This window comes from Narcine bancroftii, chromosome 4 (genome assembly GCF_036971445.1).
Source record: "Narcine bancroftii isolate sNarBan1 chromosome 4, sNarBan1.hap1, whole genome shotgun sequence".
Taxonomy (NCBI): domain Eukaryota; kingdom Metazoa; phylum Chordata; class Chondrichthyes; order Torpediniformes; family Narcinidae; genus Narcine; species Narcine bancroftii.
The window spans coordinates 1,783,275-1,801,646 of NC_091472.1; the positions used below are offsets into that span (position 1 = coordinate 1,783,275).

At 44.4% G+C, this 18,372-nt stretch overlaps 1 protein-coding gene across 9 annotated transcripts in view; it reads right to left on the reverse strand.

Annotated features, from left to right (window-relative positions):
- The window catches only part of LOC138760267 (protein EFR3 homolog B-like), a 242,207-nt gene that overhangs the window by 129,765 nt on the left and 94,070 nt on the right, over positions 1-18,372 (reverse strand). For all 9 annotated transcript variants that reach the window (XR_011355520.1, XM_069930610.1, XM_069930612.1 and 6 more), the window contains one exon: positions 1,367-1,443. Coding sequence is in view for 8 of the 9 variants with exons in the window: in XM_069930610.1 (XP_069786711.1) it covers positions 1,367-1,443 (77 nt within the window). In the remaining variant the exon portion in view is untranslated. The remainder of the gene's footprint in view (positions 1-1,366; positions 1,444-18,372) is intronic.

Here is an 18,372-nt window from a genome sequence, read left to right on the forward strand (position 1 = left end):
GAAGAGGGAGAAAGGGGTGGGGAGGAGTATGGGCCAACAGACAAGATCACAGATGGATGTGAGTGGGGGGGCGGAGAAGAGGGAGGAAGGGGCGGGGGAGGAGTATGGGCCAACAGACAAGATCACAGATGGATGTGGGTGGGGGGGGCGGAGAAGAAGGAGGAAGTGGCGCGGGAGGAGTATGGGCCAACAGACAAGATCACAGATTGACGTGGGTGGGGGGCGGAGAAGAGGGAGGAAGGGGCGGGGAGGAGTATGGCCAACAGACAAGATCACTGATGGACGTGAGTGGGGGAGCGGAGAAGAGGGAGAAAGGGGCGGGGGAGGAGTATGGCCAACAGACAAGATCACAGATGGACATGGGTGGGGGGGCGGAGAAGAGGGAGGAAAGGGCGGGGGAGGAGTATGGGCCACCAGACAAGATCACAGATGGACGTGAGTGGGAGGGGAGGGGTGGTTTTCTGATTGGAGGGGAAAGAGTGTGGGGAGATGGAGGAAAGGAGAAAAAGGGATAGGAAAAGAGAGTTAGAGAGAGAGAGAGGTAGAGAGAAAGAGTAAGAAGGAGAAGGGGAGAGAGGATGAGGAGGAGGGAGAGAGACAGAGTGTGTGAGTGAGTGTGTGTGAGTGAGTGTGTGTGTGTGAGAGTGTGTTTGTGTGAGTGTGTGTGTGAGTGTGTGTGTGTGAGTGAGAGAGTGAGAGAGAGCGAAAAAAATGGTAGGAGAAAGACATTAGCAAAGTCACAGACAATCCAGAGGGAGAGGGAAAGAAAGGGGTAGGAATTGAAAGAGACAAGAAGGGAATGGGGAGAGGGAGAGATGGGGAAGTGTGAGGCAAATGAAGGGAGATTGGGGAGAAAGTGAACCCATGCAGAAGAAAGGGAGAGACATACAGATAAAGACAGTTGTAGAGAGGAATGGAAGGGGTGGAAGAGAGAGAGAGAGAGAGAGAGAGAGAGAGAGAGAGGGGGGGTGGGTGGGTGAATGAGTGTGAGAGAGAGCGGGTAGAGGGAGAGGGGAGAGTTAGTGGGGAGAGGGAAGGGGAGGGGGAGGGAGAGAAGAAAGTGAACTCATGCACAACTCCAGGAGAGAGGGGGCAAACATATAAAAGGGAGAGAGAGAGGAGGAGAGGGGTTCACGAGGAATGGGAAGACACTGAGAGCCTTGAAAATGGAGCAGCAGTAAATGAACTACTCTCTCCTTGGCTACTCTGACCATACAACCCTGCCTGATATACAGTATGCTGCTATGTTGAATTGATAACACAAGTAAATAATTCAGTCAGTGCCCATTTTACACATCCAAAGTAAGAGCATCATCGACCATTCAATTTCACAAAACAACGCTTTACTTAATGGCTGCCTGTTTACCTCAGAGTCCTCAGGGAAGATGTTGTCCACCAGCCTTTTGTATCTTGGACGCAGAGCTCCACAGCAACCACAAACACCTGCAAGAAGTAGATGTGTCAGTGACCCACTTTCCCCACGCACCTTGTAACTTCCTGTGGGAAACCACAGTGCACTGCATTGGGTATGTTTGTTGCAGCATTTATACAAGCTCCCATGGAAGGCAGGTAATAGTCTAATCAAAGTACAGAGTGACAGGGAATCTCCGAAAACACAAACAGCTCCCAAAACGTCTCAATCTCTCCCTGACAACTTCAGAATCGTGCACAGTCACACTGAGCACAGGCCATGTTCCTGTTCACGCTACTGACCCACAAATGCATCACCACATCCAGCTCCCACAGGGTCATCAAGTTTCCAGATGACACAACAGGCATCGCCACATCAGCAACAACGAGGAGTCGGGCTACAGAGAAGAGGTGGGAAATCTCCTGAAATGGGGCGAGAGGAACAACCTGAGTCTCAACATGGACAAGATGAAGGAGATGATTGGGTACTTCAGGAGGACCAGGAACAACCATCCTCCACTACTCATCAACAACTCTAGTAGAGAGAGTGGAGGGTGTTCCTGGAGTTCATTTAACCAGTGACCTATCCTGGACCCTCAACATCTCCTCACTTGTCAGGAAGGTGCAACAGAGGCTGCAGTTCCTGAGAAGACTGAAGTGGGCAAGGCTATCGGTCTCCATGATGTCAACTTTGTATAAGAGCACCATAGAGAGCGTCCTGTCCGACGGGATCACCATGTGCTACAGTTGCTGCAGAGAAATGGATTGGAGGTCAATCTACAGGACTTTAAGAATGGCAGAAAGGGTCACTGGAATCTCCTTCCCTCCCATTGACGTGATCTACCGGGATCATTGTCTGAAGAGGGTGCACAGAATCACTGAGGATCCCTTCCACCCCTACACACAGCATCTTTTAGCTGCTCCCATCGGGGAAGAGATACAGGAGTATTAGAGCCAGTAGCACCAGGCTGAGGAACAGCTTCTTCCCACGGGCAGTGAGAATGCTGAATGACCCAAGGAACTGCTCACACTGACCCTCCGAGGCACTCATATTTCTGAAACAATATTTATTTGTACAGATGAAATACTTGACCTGTTTGTGTATTGTGTGTCTAAATGTGTGTTATGTCTGGTTGTGTGTCTGCATGTTTTGCGCTAAAGACTGGAGAACGATGTTTCATCAGGTTGCATTTGTACAATTGGATGACAAGAAACTTGACTTCATCTCACTTAAGTGACACACAACATTTTCTATACATTGTCTTGTAGCCCTTGTGGAGCAGTTTGACATCTCTAGTTGGGGACATTAAGAAATAAATAGTGAGGTATCTGGATAGAATTGTTCCACAGGGTTGACTCAGCAAGATTCAGGAAAGGCAGGTCCCACTTGACCAATTCACTGGAGAAAAACAGCTGAACAAAAATGTCGAGGGAGGAAGGAAAAGAGGAACATTCCTGAGGAAGCGCTCAGACCCGAAACACTGATTGCCTTTTACTTTGTCTGAATGTAAAGAGGAGTAGATTTCAGAAGAAGTGCTGTGTGGTTTTGGTCACCTAACTACAGGAAAGATATCAATAAAACGGAAGAAGAATCTCGGGATTGTATGTGATGCCATGTACTCTTACAATAAATCTGAACGTAGAACTTTAAAAGAGTGCGGAGAAGATTTACTAAGATGTTGCCCGGACTTCAGGAGCTGAGTTACAGGAAAAGGTTAAACAGGGTAGGACTTTATTCCCTGGACTGTAGAAGAATGAGGGGAGATTTAATAGAGGCATTTAAAATTACAAGCGGGGATAGACAGAGTAAATGTAGGTCGGCTTTTTCCACTGAGGGTGGGTGAGATACAAACCAGAGGACATGGGTTATGGGTGAAAGGGGAAAGGTTTAGGGGGAACTTCTTCACACAGAGAGTGGTGGGGGTGTAGAACGAGCTGCCAGCTGAAGTGGTAATGTGGACTCAATGTTAACATTTGGACAGGTACATGGATGGGAGGGGTATGGACTGGGTGCAGGTCAGTGGGACTAGAATCCTAGACAGAATAATGGTTTGGCACAGACTAGAAGGGCTGAATGGCCTTTTTACTGTGCTGTAATGTTCTCTGCTCCATTGGTTCTATGAGGAGGAACTGCTTCTGCCAGGATGTCGTGCATCTGTGGGATTGTTTACCCTACAAAGCTGGAGAGGCCGACCCATTAAGTGTATTGAAGGCCCAGACAGAGAGAGCAGATGAAGCTGAAAGGCCGGCTGGGTTCCTTCAGCAGCTCGAGGTGTTTGTACCACTATCACAGCATCTGCAATTGTTCCCGTTTCACACAGATGGATCTTTACACAGTTGGGGAAGGAAGGGTAATGGGGAAAAGAGAGGTATGCGGAGCTGTCCTCAGACAGGTCAGTCTCATCCTACTGAGTGGCAGAGAATGCTTGACGGCACCTCCTGCTCCTATTTCTTATCTCTTCAGCCACTGACACTCACATCCACTGAATCTATGTTGATCAAGGTTGACCTCTCCTTGCTCTTTCAAATATTTATCAACCTATACCTTAAATGTATCTAATAATTTGGCCTCCACCACCTTTAGAGGCAGGGAGTTTCAGACGGTTCCTTCCCTCTGTCAGAAGAAATAATCGGGCCCTTTTTTGTAGTTTAACATACCAGCAGCTTTTGTTCTCAACCTGCTGGGTCTGAGGACTAGCCCACGGAGATGGCATTATACTAAAAAAGAATCGCAGAAAGATGGAGAAGAAGCAAGTGGGCCCTCATGCATGCTCCATCATTCCCAGCTTCAGCACCTTGCCCCTGCATCGATCGATGCTCCCGCTGTGGTCTCCTCTACATCAGAGAGACTGGGTACAGACTGGGAAATCGCATTGTCGAGCACCTCGGCTCCATCCGCCGCCCATTTCAATTCCCCGACCCATTCCTTGCTGACATGTCTGTCCATGGTCTCATGCATGGCCAGACTGAGACCACCTAAAACTGGAGGAACAACACCTCATCTTCCAACTGGGCCCCCTCCAACCGGATGGCATTAATATCAACTTCTCTGGTTTCCGTTAGCTCCCCCTCCCCCTATCTTTCCTTATAGCCACTTTCAGGTGGCCAGAATACCCGACTGTAAACCCGCCTATTCTACCCCAATGCGGCTGTTAGGACGCCACCTGAAAATGGAGAACCCAGCCAGGAGGAGCACTTACCTAACCCTCCTCCTGGAGATATATTCTCCGGCTTGGAGAATCCCCCGTTGTACCTGAAATCAGCAGTGGGACTACGGCCACAGTCCACAGGAGCCGGCGTTCACTCGGACGCAGTCCTCCTTCAGCCAGTATGTTCAGGTGACAGAAAGGCATCTTCTCCGCGGCCACCTGAATGTCTCAGCTGCACTCCTTCCGCCGCATCTACCGGCGCATTATCTGCGTCCAAGCACCTGAAAGCAGCTTACATCTCCTTTCCTCAAGCTCTCTGTCTGTCTGTCTCTTCCCTTTTCCCTCTGTCTCCTTTCTCCCATCTCCCCTTTCACAGAGCTCCAAACAAACCCCTTCTCCCCAGTTAATTCTTACCTTTCCTCTCTCCTTGTCCCATCCACATCCAATTAACATCTTTTGTCTGTTGACCTGTACCCCTCCCCCTGCCTATTTTTCCCTCCCCAGCCTTTTTTCAGGCTTTTTACTCATACCTTGAAGAAGGGCTGAGGCCCAAAACGGCAATTAAATATCTTTACCTCCTATGAACACGGAGAGGCCAGTTGAGTTCCTCCAGTCTGTGTTTTTAATGTCTCACTTCAAATACCTTAGAGGTTCACCAAGGCAGGGTCTTAAGAAAGCAGCCTCTATCCTCAAAGACCCCACCAGCCAGACCATGCCCTCATCTGCTACCATCGGGAAGGAGATACAGGAGCCTGAAGACAAGCACCCAGTGGCACAAGGATGGCTTCTTCCCTACATTGATCCCAGTGCATTCCTCCTAATGAGACACTGCCTCATTTTCTCACACGACTCATTATTTTTGAAATTCAATTGCATTGTGACATTTGCACCTGTAAACGCTGCCACAAAACAACAAATTTCATTACACGTTCACGACAATGAATTTTGATTCTTCTTCCCTTAGTGCCTCACCATTCGGAAGCAATGGCCAATCCTTGACCTCGGCACCATGTTCCCGCACTGATCCCATGTCCATCAACATCTCAAAGTCACCAAAATTAAAAGATGAATTGCCCCATAGGAAGGCCCTCTTAGCTCATGAACCAGGCTGGTGAAAACTTTATTTAAAACAACAACACACTGTGACGCGATGTCGTAGCATCAAGCAGACACAAAATATTCCAGGATACATTTGTTTTAGATGTAGATCAGGGGGTAAAAAAGGGGGAGGAGTTGCTCTACTTGTTAAGGAGGACATTACTGCCGTGAAGTGGCAGGATGGTCTGGAGGGATCGTCCAGTGAGGATGTTTGGGTGGAATTGAGGGGTGAAGGAGGCATGAGGGTGCTAATAGGGATGTATTGCAGACCACCAAATGGGCCAAGAAAATTAGAGGAACAAATTTGTAGGGAGATAACGTATATGTGTGAGAATCATAAGGTAGTGATCATGGGAGATTTTAACTTCCCTCACATTGATTGGGATACCCACACAGTTAGAGGGCTGGATGGGCTGGAGTTCGTTAAATGTGTTCAAGATTGTTTTCTAAATCATTTAGTAGAAGAACTGACTCGGGATGATGTAATACTAGATCTCCTGTTAGGGAACGAGCTAGGTCAGGTATCGGACATTAATGTTGGTGAACAAATTGGGTCTAGTGATCATAACTCTTGTTAGATTTCGGGTAGTTTTAGGGAAGAGCAAGGAGGGTCCTAAAGTTGAGGTTCTGGATTGGAGAGAAGAGCAAATTTCGAAGGAATAAGAAGGGATCTGGGGAGTATTGAGTGGGACAGGATATTTTCAGGTAAGGATGTAAATGACAAATGGAGGATATTCAAAAAGGAAATTTTGAGGGTACAGAGTAGATATGTCCCAGTGAGGATCAAAGGAAAGGCTGGAAGTCATAGGGAGGCTTGGTTTTCGGGGAATATTGGAAATTTGGTTAGGAGAAAAAGGGAGGTGTACAAGAGGTATAAAGAGCAGGGAGCTGAGAGTTTGAATGAGGACTACAAGGAGTGTAGCAGGAATCTTAAGAAAGAAATTAGAAAGGCCAAAAAAAGGCACGAAGAGGCTTTGGCAGACAGAGTAAAAATAAATCCAAAGGGTTTCTATAGGTACATTAAAAGTAAAAGATTAGTGAGGGATAAAATTGGATCCCTTGTAGATAGCGAGGGTCGGCTGAGTGAGAAGTCAGAGGAAATGGGGGAAATTTTGAATGATTTCTTTGCCTTGGTATTCACTGGGGAAAAAAAATATTGAATCAGTTGAACTAAAGAAAAATAGTGGGGAGGTCATGAAGCATATAAGGATAACCGAGGAGGTAGTGATGGCTGTGTTGAAAAAGATAAAGGTGGATAAATCTCCGGGACTGGACAAAATATTCCCAAGGACACTCAGGGAGGCTTGTGGACAGATAGTGGGGCCATTAACAGAGATATTTAGGATGTCACTGGCCACGGGGGTAGTGCCAAAGGATTGGAGGGTGGAGCATGTGGTTCTGCTGTTTAAGAAAGGGTCCAAATGTAAACCTGGGAATTATAGGCCTGTGAGTCTGACATCTGTGGTGGGCAAGTTGATGGAAAGTGTTCTGAGGGATGGTATTTACAAATATTTGGAGGTACAGGGATTGATAGGGAGTAATCAGCATGGTTTTGTCAGGGGTAGATCATGCTTGATGAACCTGATTGAGTTTTTCGAGGGCGTTACAAAAAAGGTTGATGAAGGGAAGGCTGTGGATGTTGTCTATTTAGACTTTAGTAAAGCTTTTGACAAAGTTCCCCACAGGAGGTTAGGAAAAAAGGTGGAGGCTTTAGGTATAAATAAAGAGGTAGTGAAATTGATTCAGCAATGGTTGGATGGGAGGTGTCAGAGAGTAGTGGTAGAAAATTGTTTGTCCAATTGGAGGTCGGTGACTAGTGGAGTTCCTCAGGGATCGGTCCTGGGTCCACTATTGTTTGTTATATATATTAACGATCTGGAAGAAGGGGTGGAGAATTGGATAAGCAAGTTTGGGGATGATACAAAGATTGGTGGTGTTGTGGACAGTGAGGTAGATTACCGTAGATTAAAAGGTGATTTAGGAAGGCTGGAGGTGTGGGCTGAGAATTGGCTGATGGAATTTAATACAGATAAGTGTGAGGTGTTACATTTTGGAAAGGCAAATCTAAATAGGTCATATGCATTAAATGGTAGACAATTGAGGAGTGCAGAGCAACAAAGGGATTTAGGAGTTGTGGTAAATAGTACCCTCAAGGCTGATACTCAGGTAGATGGTGTGGTGAAGAAGGCATTTGGAATGTTGGCCTTCATCAATCGGAGTATTGAATTCAAGAGTAGGGAGGTTATGATGAAATTGTACAAGGCATTGGTGAGGCCAAATTTGGAGTACTGTGTACAGTTTTGGTCACCCAATTATAGGAAAGATATAAACAAAATAGAGAGTGCAGAGAAGGTTCACGAGAATGTTGACAGGATTTCAGGGTCTGAGTTACAGGGAAAGGTTGTGCAGACTAGGGCTTTTTTTCTCTGGAGCTTAGAAGATTGAGAGGGGACTTGATAGAGGTGTTTAGGATTTTAAAAGGGACAGACAGAGTAAATGTGGATAGGCTTTTTCAATTCAGAGTGGGAGAATTCAAACTAGAGAGCGTGGTTTAAGATTGAAGGGGGAAAATTATAAGGGGAACATGAGGGGAAATTTCTTTACGCAGAGGGTGGTGGGGATGTGGAATGAGCTTCCGGCAGACGTGGTCGAGGCGGGATCATTGGTTACATTTAAGGAAAGACTGGATCGTTACATGGATAGGAGGGGACTAGAGGGGTATGGACCGGGTGCTGGTCAGTGGGTCTAGGAGGGAGGGGATTTGCTACGGCATGGACTAGTAGGGCCGAACTGGCCTGTTCTGTGCTGTAAGTGGTTATATGGTTATATTGTACTACAGTTTCAGCTGTGGTGGCTCCGGAGTGACTGGCTCAGGAGGGGCCGGCTCAGGCCTATATTCAGGTTGGCTTTTTGACAACCGGCCAGGAAGAGTCAGTCCTTAGGTGGTCTTCCTGCAGGTACAGATAGCCCCCTGCAGTCGACTAGTGATCGTATCACCACACACACACACACACACACACACACACAGCTACTACTAAAAACCACCATTAACATGTAGCAAAATCTGCGAGAACCATATTCATGACAACCTCTCTATTACACGGCAAATTAAAACGCAATTTTCACTATCAACCACACACGTGTTCCCCTGGGGGGGGGCACTGTCCCATGGACACCGCGTGTTCCCGCTCCAACACCGCACGGGCCCAGACATAACCCAAAAGAGGGACACGGTCACCTCTCCACACACCCTCAGCCTCCTGCCACCTCACCCCGTGAATGGCCAGTGTGGCCAGGCCTAACAGCAACCCCACAAGGAGATCCTCCAAACACCCAATCACCACCCCCCCCTCCCAACCACTGGGCAGCCAGCCGTGGATGAGGAGCGTGGGGCTGAAGTGCACTAGTGAATGTCCCATGCACTCCAGCCACGTTCATCCTCCAGAGGCTGAGGAGGAACAAGCTGCAGGGAAATGCTCCTCGAAGTGTTTGAGACACAGACACACTGGAGAAAGGCAGCAGGTCACACAACATCGACTGGGTGTAAACGGTTGCCAACATTTCGGGCTTGTTAGAGGTGAAAACAGGCAAGCCCTGAATATCATTTTACTCCTGAAATTTTGCCTCATAAAACTGTTTCCATGCTCTTTAATACCATGGATTTTAAATTTAATAAAATTATTATGTGACCTTTATTAAGCATCTTTAAAAATTCTGCTTCCCTCACGAAGCTGACCTGCTGTTTCACAGATGACCTTGATCTTGTTGGCCCAAAATTTGATTGTCCACAGACTTCTGCTGAGATATTTATTAGCCTATTACCTCCAATGGATTCTGCTCCACGTGGCCTCACGCGGTCTGCAGTTCATCCTTTCTCCTGTTCTTAAACTGGCTCTGGGCATCAGAATCCAAGGCAGGCTGCCAAGATTAAGCACTAAATCTAAACGATATACCTCCATATCATCTGGTCTGAGTAACTATAAAATTGAACGCAGCCAATAGTTCAAATGGATCGGTTATTTTTATTAATTAATTCTATACTGGCATCCTTCAATCCAACCTACAGTCTCTGATGAGCCAGAGACCTGATCACCCCCAACGCCTCGGACTCAGCCCTTTGGAACAGAAATAGGCCATTCAGCCCATCAGTCTTCTCTGCCATTCAATCATGAGGTGATCCATTCTCCCACTCAGCCCATTACCCAGCCTTTTCTCCTCCAATCTCTCCTCATAGGCCAATCCCCTCATCTCTGGAATCAACCTGGTGAACCTCCTCTGCATTGCCTCCAAAGCCAGTCCATCCTTCTTCAAGTAAGGAGACCAGAACTGCCGCAGTTCTCCAGATGTGGCCTCATCAGGTCCTTGTACAGTTGCAGCATAACCTCCCTGCTCCTAAATTCAATTCCTCCAGCAACGATAACCTGCTGCACCTGCAAACCAACCTTCTCCGTGATTCATGCACAAACACTCCCAAGTCCTTCTGCACGACAGCACGCTGCCAGTCACTTGCCATTTAAATAATGATCTGATCTTCCATTTTTCCTTTCAAAGTGGATAACCTCACATTTGCCAACATTGTTCTCCATCTGCCAGACCCTTCCCACTCACTTAAACCTGTCTATATCTCCCTGCAGACTCTGCCAATTTTCTTTTCCACTCAATTTACTGTTAAGAATAAACTTAGATGCACGACACTCTGTCCCCTCTTCCAGGTTGTTCATGTACAGTATATCATGAACCGATCCCTGCAGCACCCCACTCACCACCGATTGCCAACCAGAACCCACTCACCACCGATTGCCAACCAGAGAACCACCCCTCTACCCAACTCTTTGCTTTCTATTGGTTAACGGTTAACCGATCCTCTATCCATACAAATAAATCATCCCCAACTCTGGGCATCCTGATCTTCTCTACAAGTCTTTTATGTGGCACCTTATCGAACGCCTTCTGGAAATCCAGGTAAACAACGTCCATCTGCTCCCCTCTATCTACTGCACTCATTATATCCTCCAAGAACTCTAGTACACTTGTCAAACAGGCTCTGCTTCTGCCAAATCCATGCTGTGTCTGCCTGATGGACCCATTTCACTCCAGAGTCCAGAGGAGTTTGGTAAATTATCCCCAAAGCCTCGACAATAACTTCTGCCATTTCCCTCAGTTCCCTGGGATGCATTCCAGGGGGCTTGTCTATCTTTAGACCCTCAGGATTTTCTCAGTAGCACCTCTTTAGTGATAGTTATTACATCCATGTCCCCACCTCCCATCACATCCGTAACATCTGTCGATGTGCCCTCCACTCAACTCAAAATAGTCATTCAAAGCCTCATTCCCCAATATCAAGCTCCCTTTTCATCCACCAAGGGACAACCTTCAGTTTAGCCACGCTCTTCCGCTTTACACAATTATGAAACCTTTTACTGCCCGTTTTATATTCAGTGCTAATCTTTCTCATCTCCTCCCTTCCCTCTCTTTATTGCTCAGTTCGTGATCCTTTGTTGCTTTTAAAATTTTTCCCAATCTTCTCGTTTCCCACTGCTCCTGGCGACTTTGTATACACGAGTTTTTAGTTTGATGCCTTCCTTTATCTCCTTTGTTACCCAAGAATGGCTGTTCCCACCTTTACTTTCCTTGCTTGGCCAACTTTTCATTTTTAATTTCGATGTTCAGTCCAATAACAAGCCATTTTGGCCCACGGGGTACGTACTGGCAGTGTAGGTTAATTGGGTTCTACGTACTTATGGGCCAAAATGGCCTGTTATTGGACTGAACGTCGAAATTAAAAAAGAAAAGATTGGCCAACCCTGTTTTAGAACTGCTACAGCACAGTACAGGCCTGACGACCCTTGATGTTGTGGCCACCAATATATTCCTTAAAAAAGTACGAACTAGAACATACTTTTGATGAGAAGTGTGACAAACCTCGATGAAAGATTGCCACTGATCCTCAGCCATCGCACCATACATAGTGCGTATCAAGACAACCTTGTCCAATTCCTCCCTCATGCCCTTGAAATTTCCTTTATATAGGCAAAACACACTATTTTAGATCAAATTATTGGACCCTCCATTTATATGAGAAACTCAATAGGACACATTCGGCCACTGCTACACCAGGGGATCGAACACCCTCGCCCACTGTTACAACAGGGGATTAAAACAACTTCGCCCAATTCTACACCAGGCGATCGAACACACTCACCCACTGCTACACCATCTTCTAGGTTACTGGCAACACCATTCTGCGCCTGCATTGTGGAAATTCAGAACCTTTACAGAAACTGAATTACATGGAATCATCAGCGATGAGCGGGTGCTCTGCGGAGGGTCTCAATATCTGTCAAAATCTCATGTTCTTTTTATCTGTTGTAATTGGTTTTAATTGGGGGACATGGTGTGATGGTGCAGGGAGAAGACATGGGAAGACACCTCCCCGGCAGAACTATTCAAAACCTGTTTAAAACTTTAAAAAAAAAATTTTAAACTGTTGAGGAGGACAAAGAGATTAATCAAGAGAGCAAAAATAAATTACGAAAGTAAGCTTGCGACAAATGTAAAAACTGACTGCAAAAGCTTTTATAAATACATCAAGAGAAAAAGATTGGTGAAATCCGGAGTAGGTCCCTTGCAGTCGGAATCAGGGGAATATATAATGGGGAATAAGGAAATGGCAGACCAATTAAATTCTTACTTTAGTTCTGTTTTTACAAGAGAGAATACAAATAACCTCCCAAGGATGTTGGGAAACATAGAGACTAATGCAAGGGAGGAACTGAAAGAAATCAGTACCTCTAAGGACATGGTCTTGGGGAAATTGAAGGGATTGAAGGCCGATAAATCCCAAGGGCCTGATAATCTACATCCTAGGGTACTTAAGGAAGTGGCCATTCAGATAGCAGATGCTTTAAGAATTATTTTCCAGAACTCGATAGACTCAGGATCAGTACCCATGGATTGGAGGGTAGCTAATGTTACCCCACTATTTAAAAAGGGGGGTAGAGAAAAAGTGGGCAAAATGATGGAATCCATTATTAAGGATGTAATAGCAGAGCATATGACTAGCAGAGAAGGGATCGGACGGAGTCAACATGGATTTACAAAAGGTAAATCGTGCTTGACAAATCTATTGGAATTCTTTGAGATGGTGACAGGTAAAATAGATGGGGGAGAGCCAGTGGATGTGGTGTACCTGGACTTCCAAAAGCCCTTCCATAAGGTCCCGCATAAACGACTGGCTTCCAAAATCAAGGCTCATGGGATTGGGAGCAAAGTATTGATGTGGATTGAGAACTGGCTGGCAGGTAGAAGACAGAGAGTTGGGATAAATGGCTCGTTTTCTGAGTGGCAGGCGGTGACCATTGGGGTACCACAGGGATCTGTACTAGGACCCCAGTTGATCACAATTTACATTAATGATCTGGATGAGGGGATTGGATGTAATATCTCCAAATTTGCAGATGACACTAAGCTAGGAGGGATTGTGTGCACGGAAGAGGGGGTCAGGAAGCTCCAGTGGGATTTGGATAAATTGAGGGACTGGGCAGATAAATGCACGACAATGTGGATCAATGTGAGGTTATCCACTTTGGTAATACAAACTGGAGGGCAGATTACTATTTGAATGGCAATAGATTAAGAGATGGGGAAGTGCAGAGAGACTTAGGGGTACTTGTACACCAGTCTCTGAAGGCGAGCATGCAGGTACAGCGGGCGGTTAAAAAGGCAAATGGTATGTTGGCCTTCATATCAAGAGGGTTTGAGTCTAGGAATAAGGATACCTTACTGCAGCTGTACAGGGCCTTGGTGAGACCCCACCTGGAATATTGTGTGCAGTTTTCGTCACCTTATCTAAGGAAGGATGTTCTTGCAATGGAGGGAGTGCAGGGGCGATTCACCAGGCTGGTACCTGGAATGGCAGGAATGACTTATGAGGAAATATTGCGCAAATTGGGATTGTACTCGCTGGAGTTTAGAAGATTGAGAGGGGATCTCATAGAGACCTATAAAATTCTGGCAGGACTGGACAGAATGGATGCAGATGGGATGTTTCCAAGGATGGGAAAATCCAGAACCCGGGGCCATGGTTTGAGGATAATAGGCAAACCATTTAGGACCGAGATGAGGAGGAATTTCTTGACCCAGAGGGTGGTGAATCTGTGGAATTCATTGCCACAGAGGGCAGTGGAGGCAGGTTCATTAAATCTATTTAAGAGGGAATTAGATCTATTTCTTCAGTATAAGGGTATTAAAGGTTACGGAGAGAAGGCGGGGACGGGGTACTGAACTTTAAGATCAGCCATGATCTCGTTGAATGGCGGAGCAGGCTCGAAGGGTCGAATGACCTACTCCTGCTCCTATCTTCTATGTTTCTATGATTATATTGTTGAACTTCTCTACAAATAACCACGAGGAAAACTAAAGCTCAAACAACAAAGACAACAGCTACTAAACAGTTAGCTTTTTCTGAAGAAACTTGGCCTACCTCACAAACGGAGCCTCCGGAATCGTTTTCATCGCTGCCCGAACCGCAGCGTCAATCTACTGCTAAAGTCTATACTACACCGGAATTGACTTTGCATACCGCTATGAAAGATGGCACCGGTGCCCAATGTTGATCTCCTTCAGATCAGGAAGATCAACTGCGCATGTGTGAAACTCCACGCATGCGCGCTATATCTGACTCGGCCCAGCCTGCGGGAGGACCCAACCTCCTTCAGTCCAGCGAACCTGGACAGGCGTTGGGAGGGTCCTGCACACGTAGTTGGGTCGAGGCATCCTCCGTATCGATGGAAGAGGATGAGGATGTCGCTGGATTGGAAGAAGAAGAGGAGCATCTTATGGAAGAAGAAACAGTGATATTTAAGTGTAGGCCTGCGATGAGACAGACCTTTAAACTTAAGTCTGATCCTCATCATTCAGATTCAACCTTATCTGATTTATCTAAACAGTGGAGAATTTGGCTTTGCAAGTGACCCAAGGGTTTTCAATTGTGAAGGAACAATTGTCTGACATGGAGGGAGAAATGTCTTCTATTAAAATGGATGCAGTAAAGTGCCTGAAAGCAGTGGATAAGGTTCAAGATAAGTTTAAGAAAATTGAAGATACATTTATTGATTGTTAAGATTATGTGGACCCATGTAAAGAAAGGATGGGACAGATGGAGAATTCATTTACTGGCTGGGAAATTCAGAAAAGTGATTTTTTGAGGAAGATTGATTCCTTGGAGAATCAAAGTTGCAGAAATAGTTGGTCTTCCGGAAGATTTTGAAGGACTGGGCCCAGTTCAGTTTTTCCAGAAGTGGATTCCCAAGGTTTTGGGAACACCATATTTTCCAAATGGTCTGGAACTGGACAGAGTTCACAGCAATAAGAAGGAAAACGCTTCCTGGTCAAGCTCCACGTTCTGTTTTGATTGGATGTCTGTGTTATCAGAATAAAGAATTGATTCTAAGACTTGCTGTACAGAAGGCCAGAAGTAACCAGGGCCCTTTACTTGTTAAGAATAATATTCTCTGCTGATTTGAGTCCAGCTGGAATTAAAAATCATAAAGAATTTAATTCAGCTAAAGCTGTTCTGTGGAAGAAGGGATATAAGTTTGCTTTTCGTTAACCTGCTGTACTTCGGGGGTGTCACGTGATGGAGTAGTGGCCGGACGGTGAACTCCAGCCCTCTCCAGAAAAGTCGGAAAAAACAAAGGAAAACACAAAGGCACAGAAATAAAAGTTAAAGAAAAGTGAGTATAAAGGTGCAAAGAAGATGGCGACGAAAAAAGAAAAGTCGAAACCAATGGTAAGAAGAGAGGAAGAGAAGACAATGGAAGAAGAAGGAAAAGGCCTTACCTGCTCGAAGAGGCCCGCGGTGGAGAAAGAAACCCGCTCCCTCAGGTCGGTAGAAACCGGACTACAAAAATGGCTCGCTGAGCCGAGTAAAAGTGCGCAATCGCGCATGCGCGATGCGCATGCAAAAAAACACACCGACGGGAGGGGGGACCAGCTGGGGAGTCGATCTCCACAGCCGGCAACGACAGCTGCAGAACACCTGCAGCAAGAAGAGACCACAGAAGACAACGGAAACAAGAAAGAAGAGAAGAGAAGGGCAACAAAGAAACAACAGATGGCCAACCCAGAGGAAGAAGAGGAAGAGGAAGAGCACAGTGAAATAGAAGAAGAAGGGAAAAGCAAGATAAAGGATATACTTTCTCTTATTAAAGGATACATGGAGTCATTTAAAGAATGGCAAGCGCAAGAATTTAATGATTTAAGAAGAAGAATAAACAATACAGAAGGGAAAATGAATAAAATAGATATGACCTTAACAGAAATGGGAAAGAAAATGGACAAGATGGAAGAGCGGGAAGCAGCAGTAGAAATGGAGGTAGAGGACTTAAAAAATAAATTAGAGGAATCTAATAAAAAAGTTAAAGAGACACAAGAACTGTTAACTCAGAAAATAGATATAATGGAAAATTATAACAGAAGAAATAACATGAAGATAGTGGGCCTTAAGGAAGATGAAGAAGGCAAGAATATGAGAGAATTTATAAAAGAGTGGATCCCTAGGATCCTAGGATGTCCAGAACTACAGCAAGAAATGGAAATAGAAAGGGCACATAGAGTATTGGCCTCTAAACCACAACCACAACAAAAACCAAGATCTATTTTAGTAAAATTCCTAAGATATACTACAAGAGAAAAGGTACTGGAGAAGACAATGGAAAAAGTAAGAGAGGGCAACAAGCCACTGGAGTATAAAGGGCAAAAAATCTTCATTTATCCAGATATAAGTTTTGAACTCCTAAAGAAGAGAAAGGAGTTCAATACAGCAAAGGCGATTTTATGGAAGAAAGGGTATAAATTTATACTAAAGCATCCAGCGGTATTGAAAATATTTATTCCAGGACAACAAAACAGACTATTCTCGGATCCAGAAGAAGCACGAAAATTTGCAGAACAATTACAAAATAGACTAAGGGATGAAGACGTGTAATAAGAGTAAAAATGACCACGATTTATATGTATGTGGGTAAAGAGGTATATGTGTGTATATGTATAATGTGCATACATGAATGTATCCGTATTTAGAGGAAAATATAGATAGTATAGACAAGAATTAATAAGGGAAGGAAATGGAATAGAGGGAATAAGGAGGGAACTAAAAGAGTGACCTTTGTTACATATGAAAAGTGAAATCTTTTCTGGGGGGGGCTGGGTGGGGGGGAGTTGCGGTCACTGCAAAATCAGCTGACGCTTGCGAGTGAATTCGCAAATCCAAATGGAGAGGGGAGATGTGGTTGTCCGACAAGGGATAAAGGACAACTCAGGAGGGGAAGGGGAGATTGGGGCTAAAGAAGTTTTAAATAGGAGAATAAGGAAAATGTTTGATGTTTTAGGAATGTTGTCTTATGAAGGGTTTAAAATAAGAAAACAGAAATGGAAAAGGAGGAAAGGTAATGATGGAAAAACGGAAAGGGAAGATAAACAAAGTATAAAATGGCTACGTTGAACTATATGACTTTAAATATTAATGGAATACATAACCAAATTAAAAGGAAGAAACTGCTAAATTTACTGAAAAAAGAAAAAATTGATATAGCATTTGTGCAAGAAACACACTTAACTGAATTGGAGCACAAGAAATTAAAGAGAGATTGGGTAGGACATGTAACAGCAGCATCGTATAATTCAAAAGCAAGAGGAGTGGCTATATTAATTAGTAAAAATGTGCCAATAAAATAGAAGAGGAAATAATGGATCCAGCAGGGAGATATGTAATGATAAAATGTCAGATATATTCGGAGTTTTGGAATCTACTCAATGTATATTCACCTAACGAAGAAGATCAGAAGTTTATGCAAGATATCTTTTTGAAGGTAGCAAATACGCAAGGGAACATATTAATAGGAGGGGATTTCAACCTGAATTTGGATTTAAATATGGATAAAATTGGGAAAAAAATTAATAGAAAGAACAAAGTAACCAAATTTATAATTAAATCAATGGAAGAAATGCAACTTTTGGATATATGGAGGAAACAACACCCAAAAGAAAAGGAATATTCATATTACTCGGCTAGACATAAAACATACTCAAGAATAGACCTATTTTTGTTATCAGCTAGTATGCAAGATAGAGTAAGAAAAACAGAATATAAAGCTAGAATACTATCGGACCATTCACCCTTAATATTGACAGTAAAGTTAGAGGACATTCCTCCAAGAATGTATAGATGGAGATTAAACCCCATGTTACTTAAAAGGCAGGATTTTAGAGAATTTATTGAAAAACAAATAAAAATGTATTTTGAAATAAATACGGAATAAGTGGAAGATAAGTTTATACTATGGGATGCAATGAAAGCGTTCATTAGAAGGCAAATAATAAGTTATGTAACCAAGATGAAGAAGGACTATAATCAGGAAACAGAGCAGTTGGAAAGGGAAATAGCAAATATAGAAAAAGAATTAGCAATGAAGGAAGATACAACTAAAAGAAGAGAATTGGCAGATAAAAAAATAAAATAGGAAACACTACAAACATATAAGGTGGAGAAGAACATAATGAAGACAAAACAGAAATATTATGAACTAGGGGAAAAAACGCACAAAATCCTAACATGGCAGCTTAAGACAGAACAAGCTAAGAAAATGGTATTGGCATCAAGGAAAAAAGACAAACAAATCACATATAATCCAAAAGAAATTAAGGAAAACTTTAG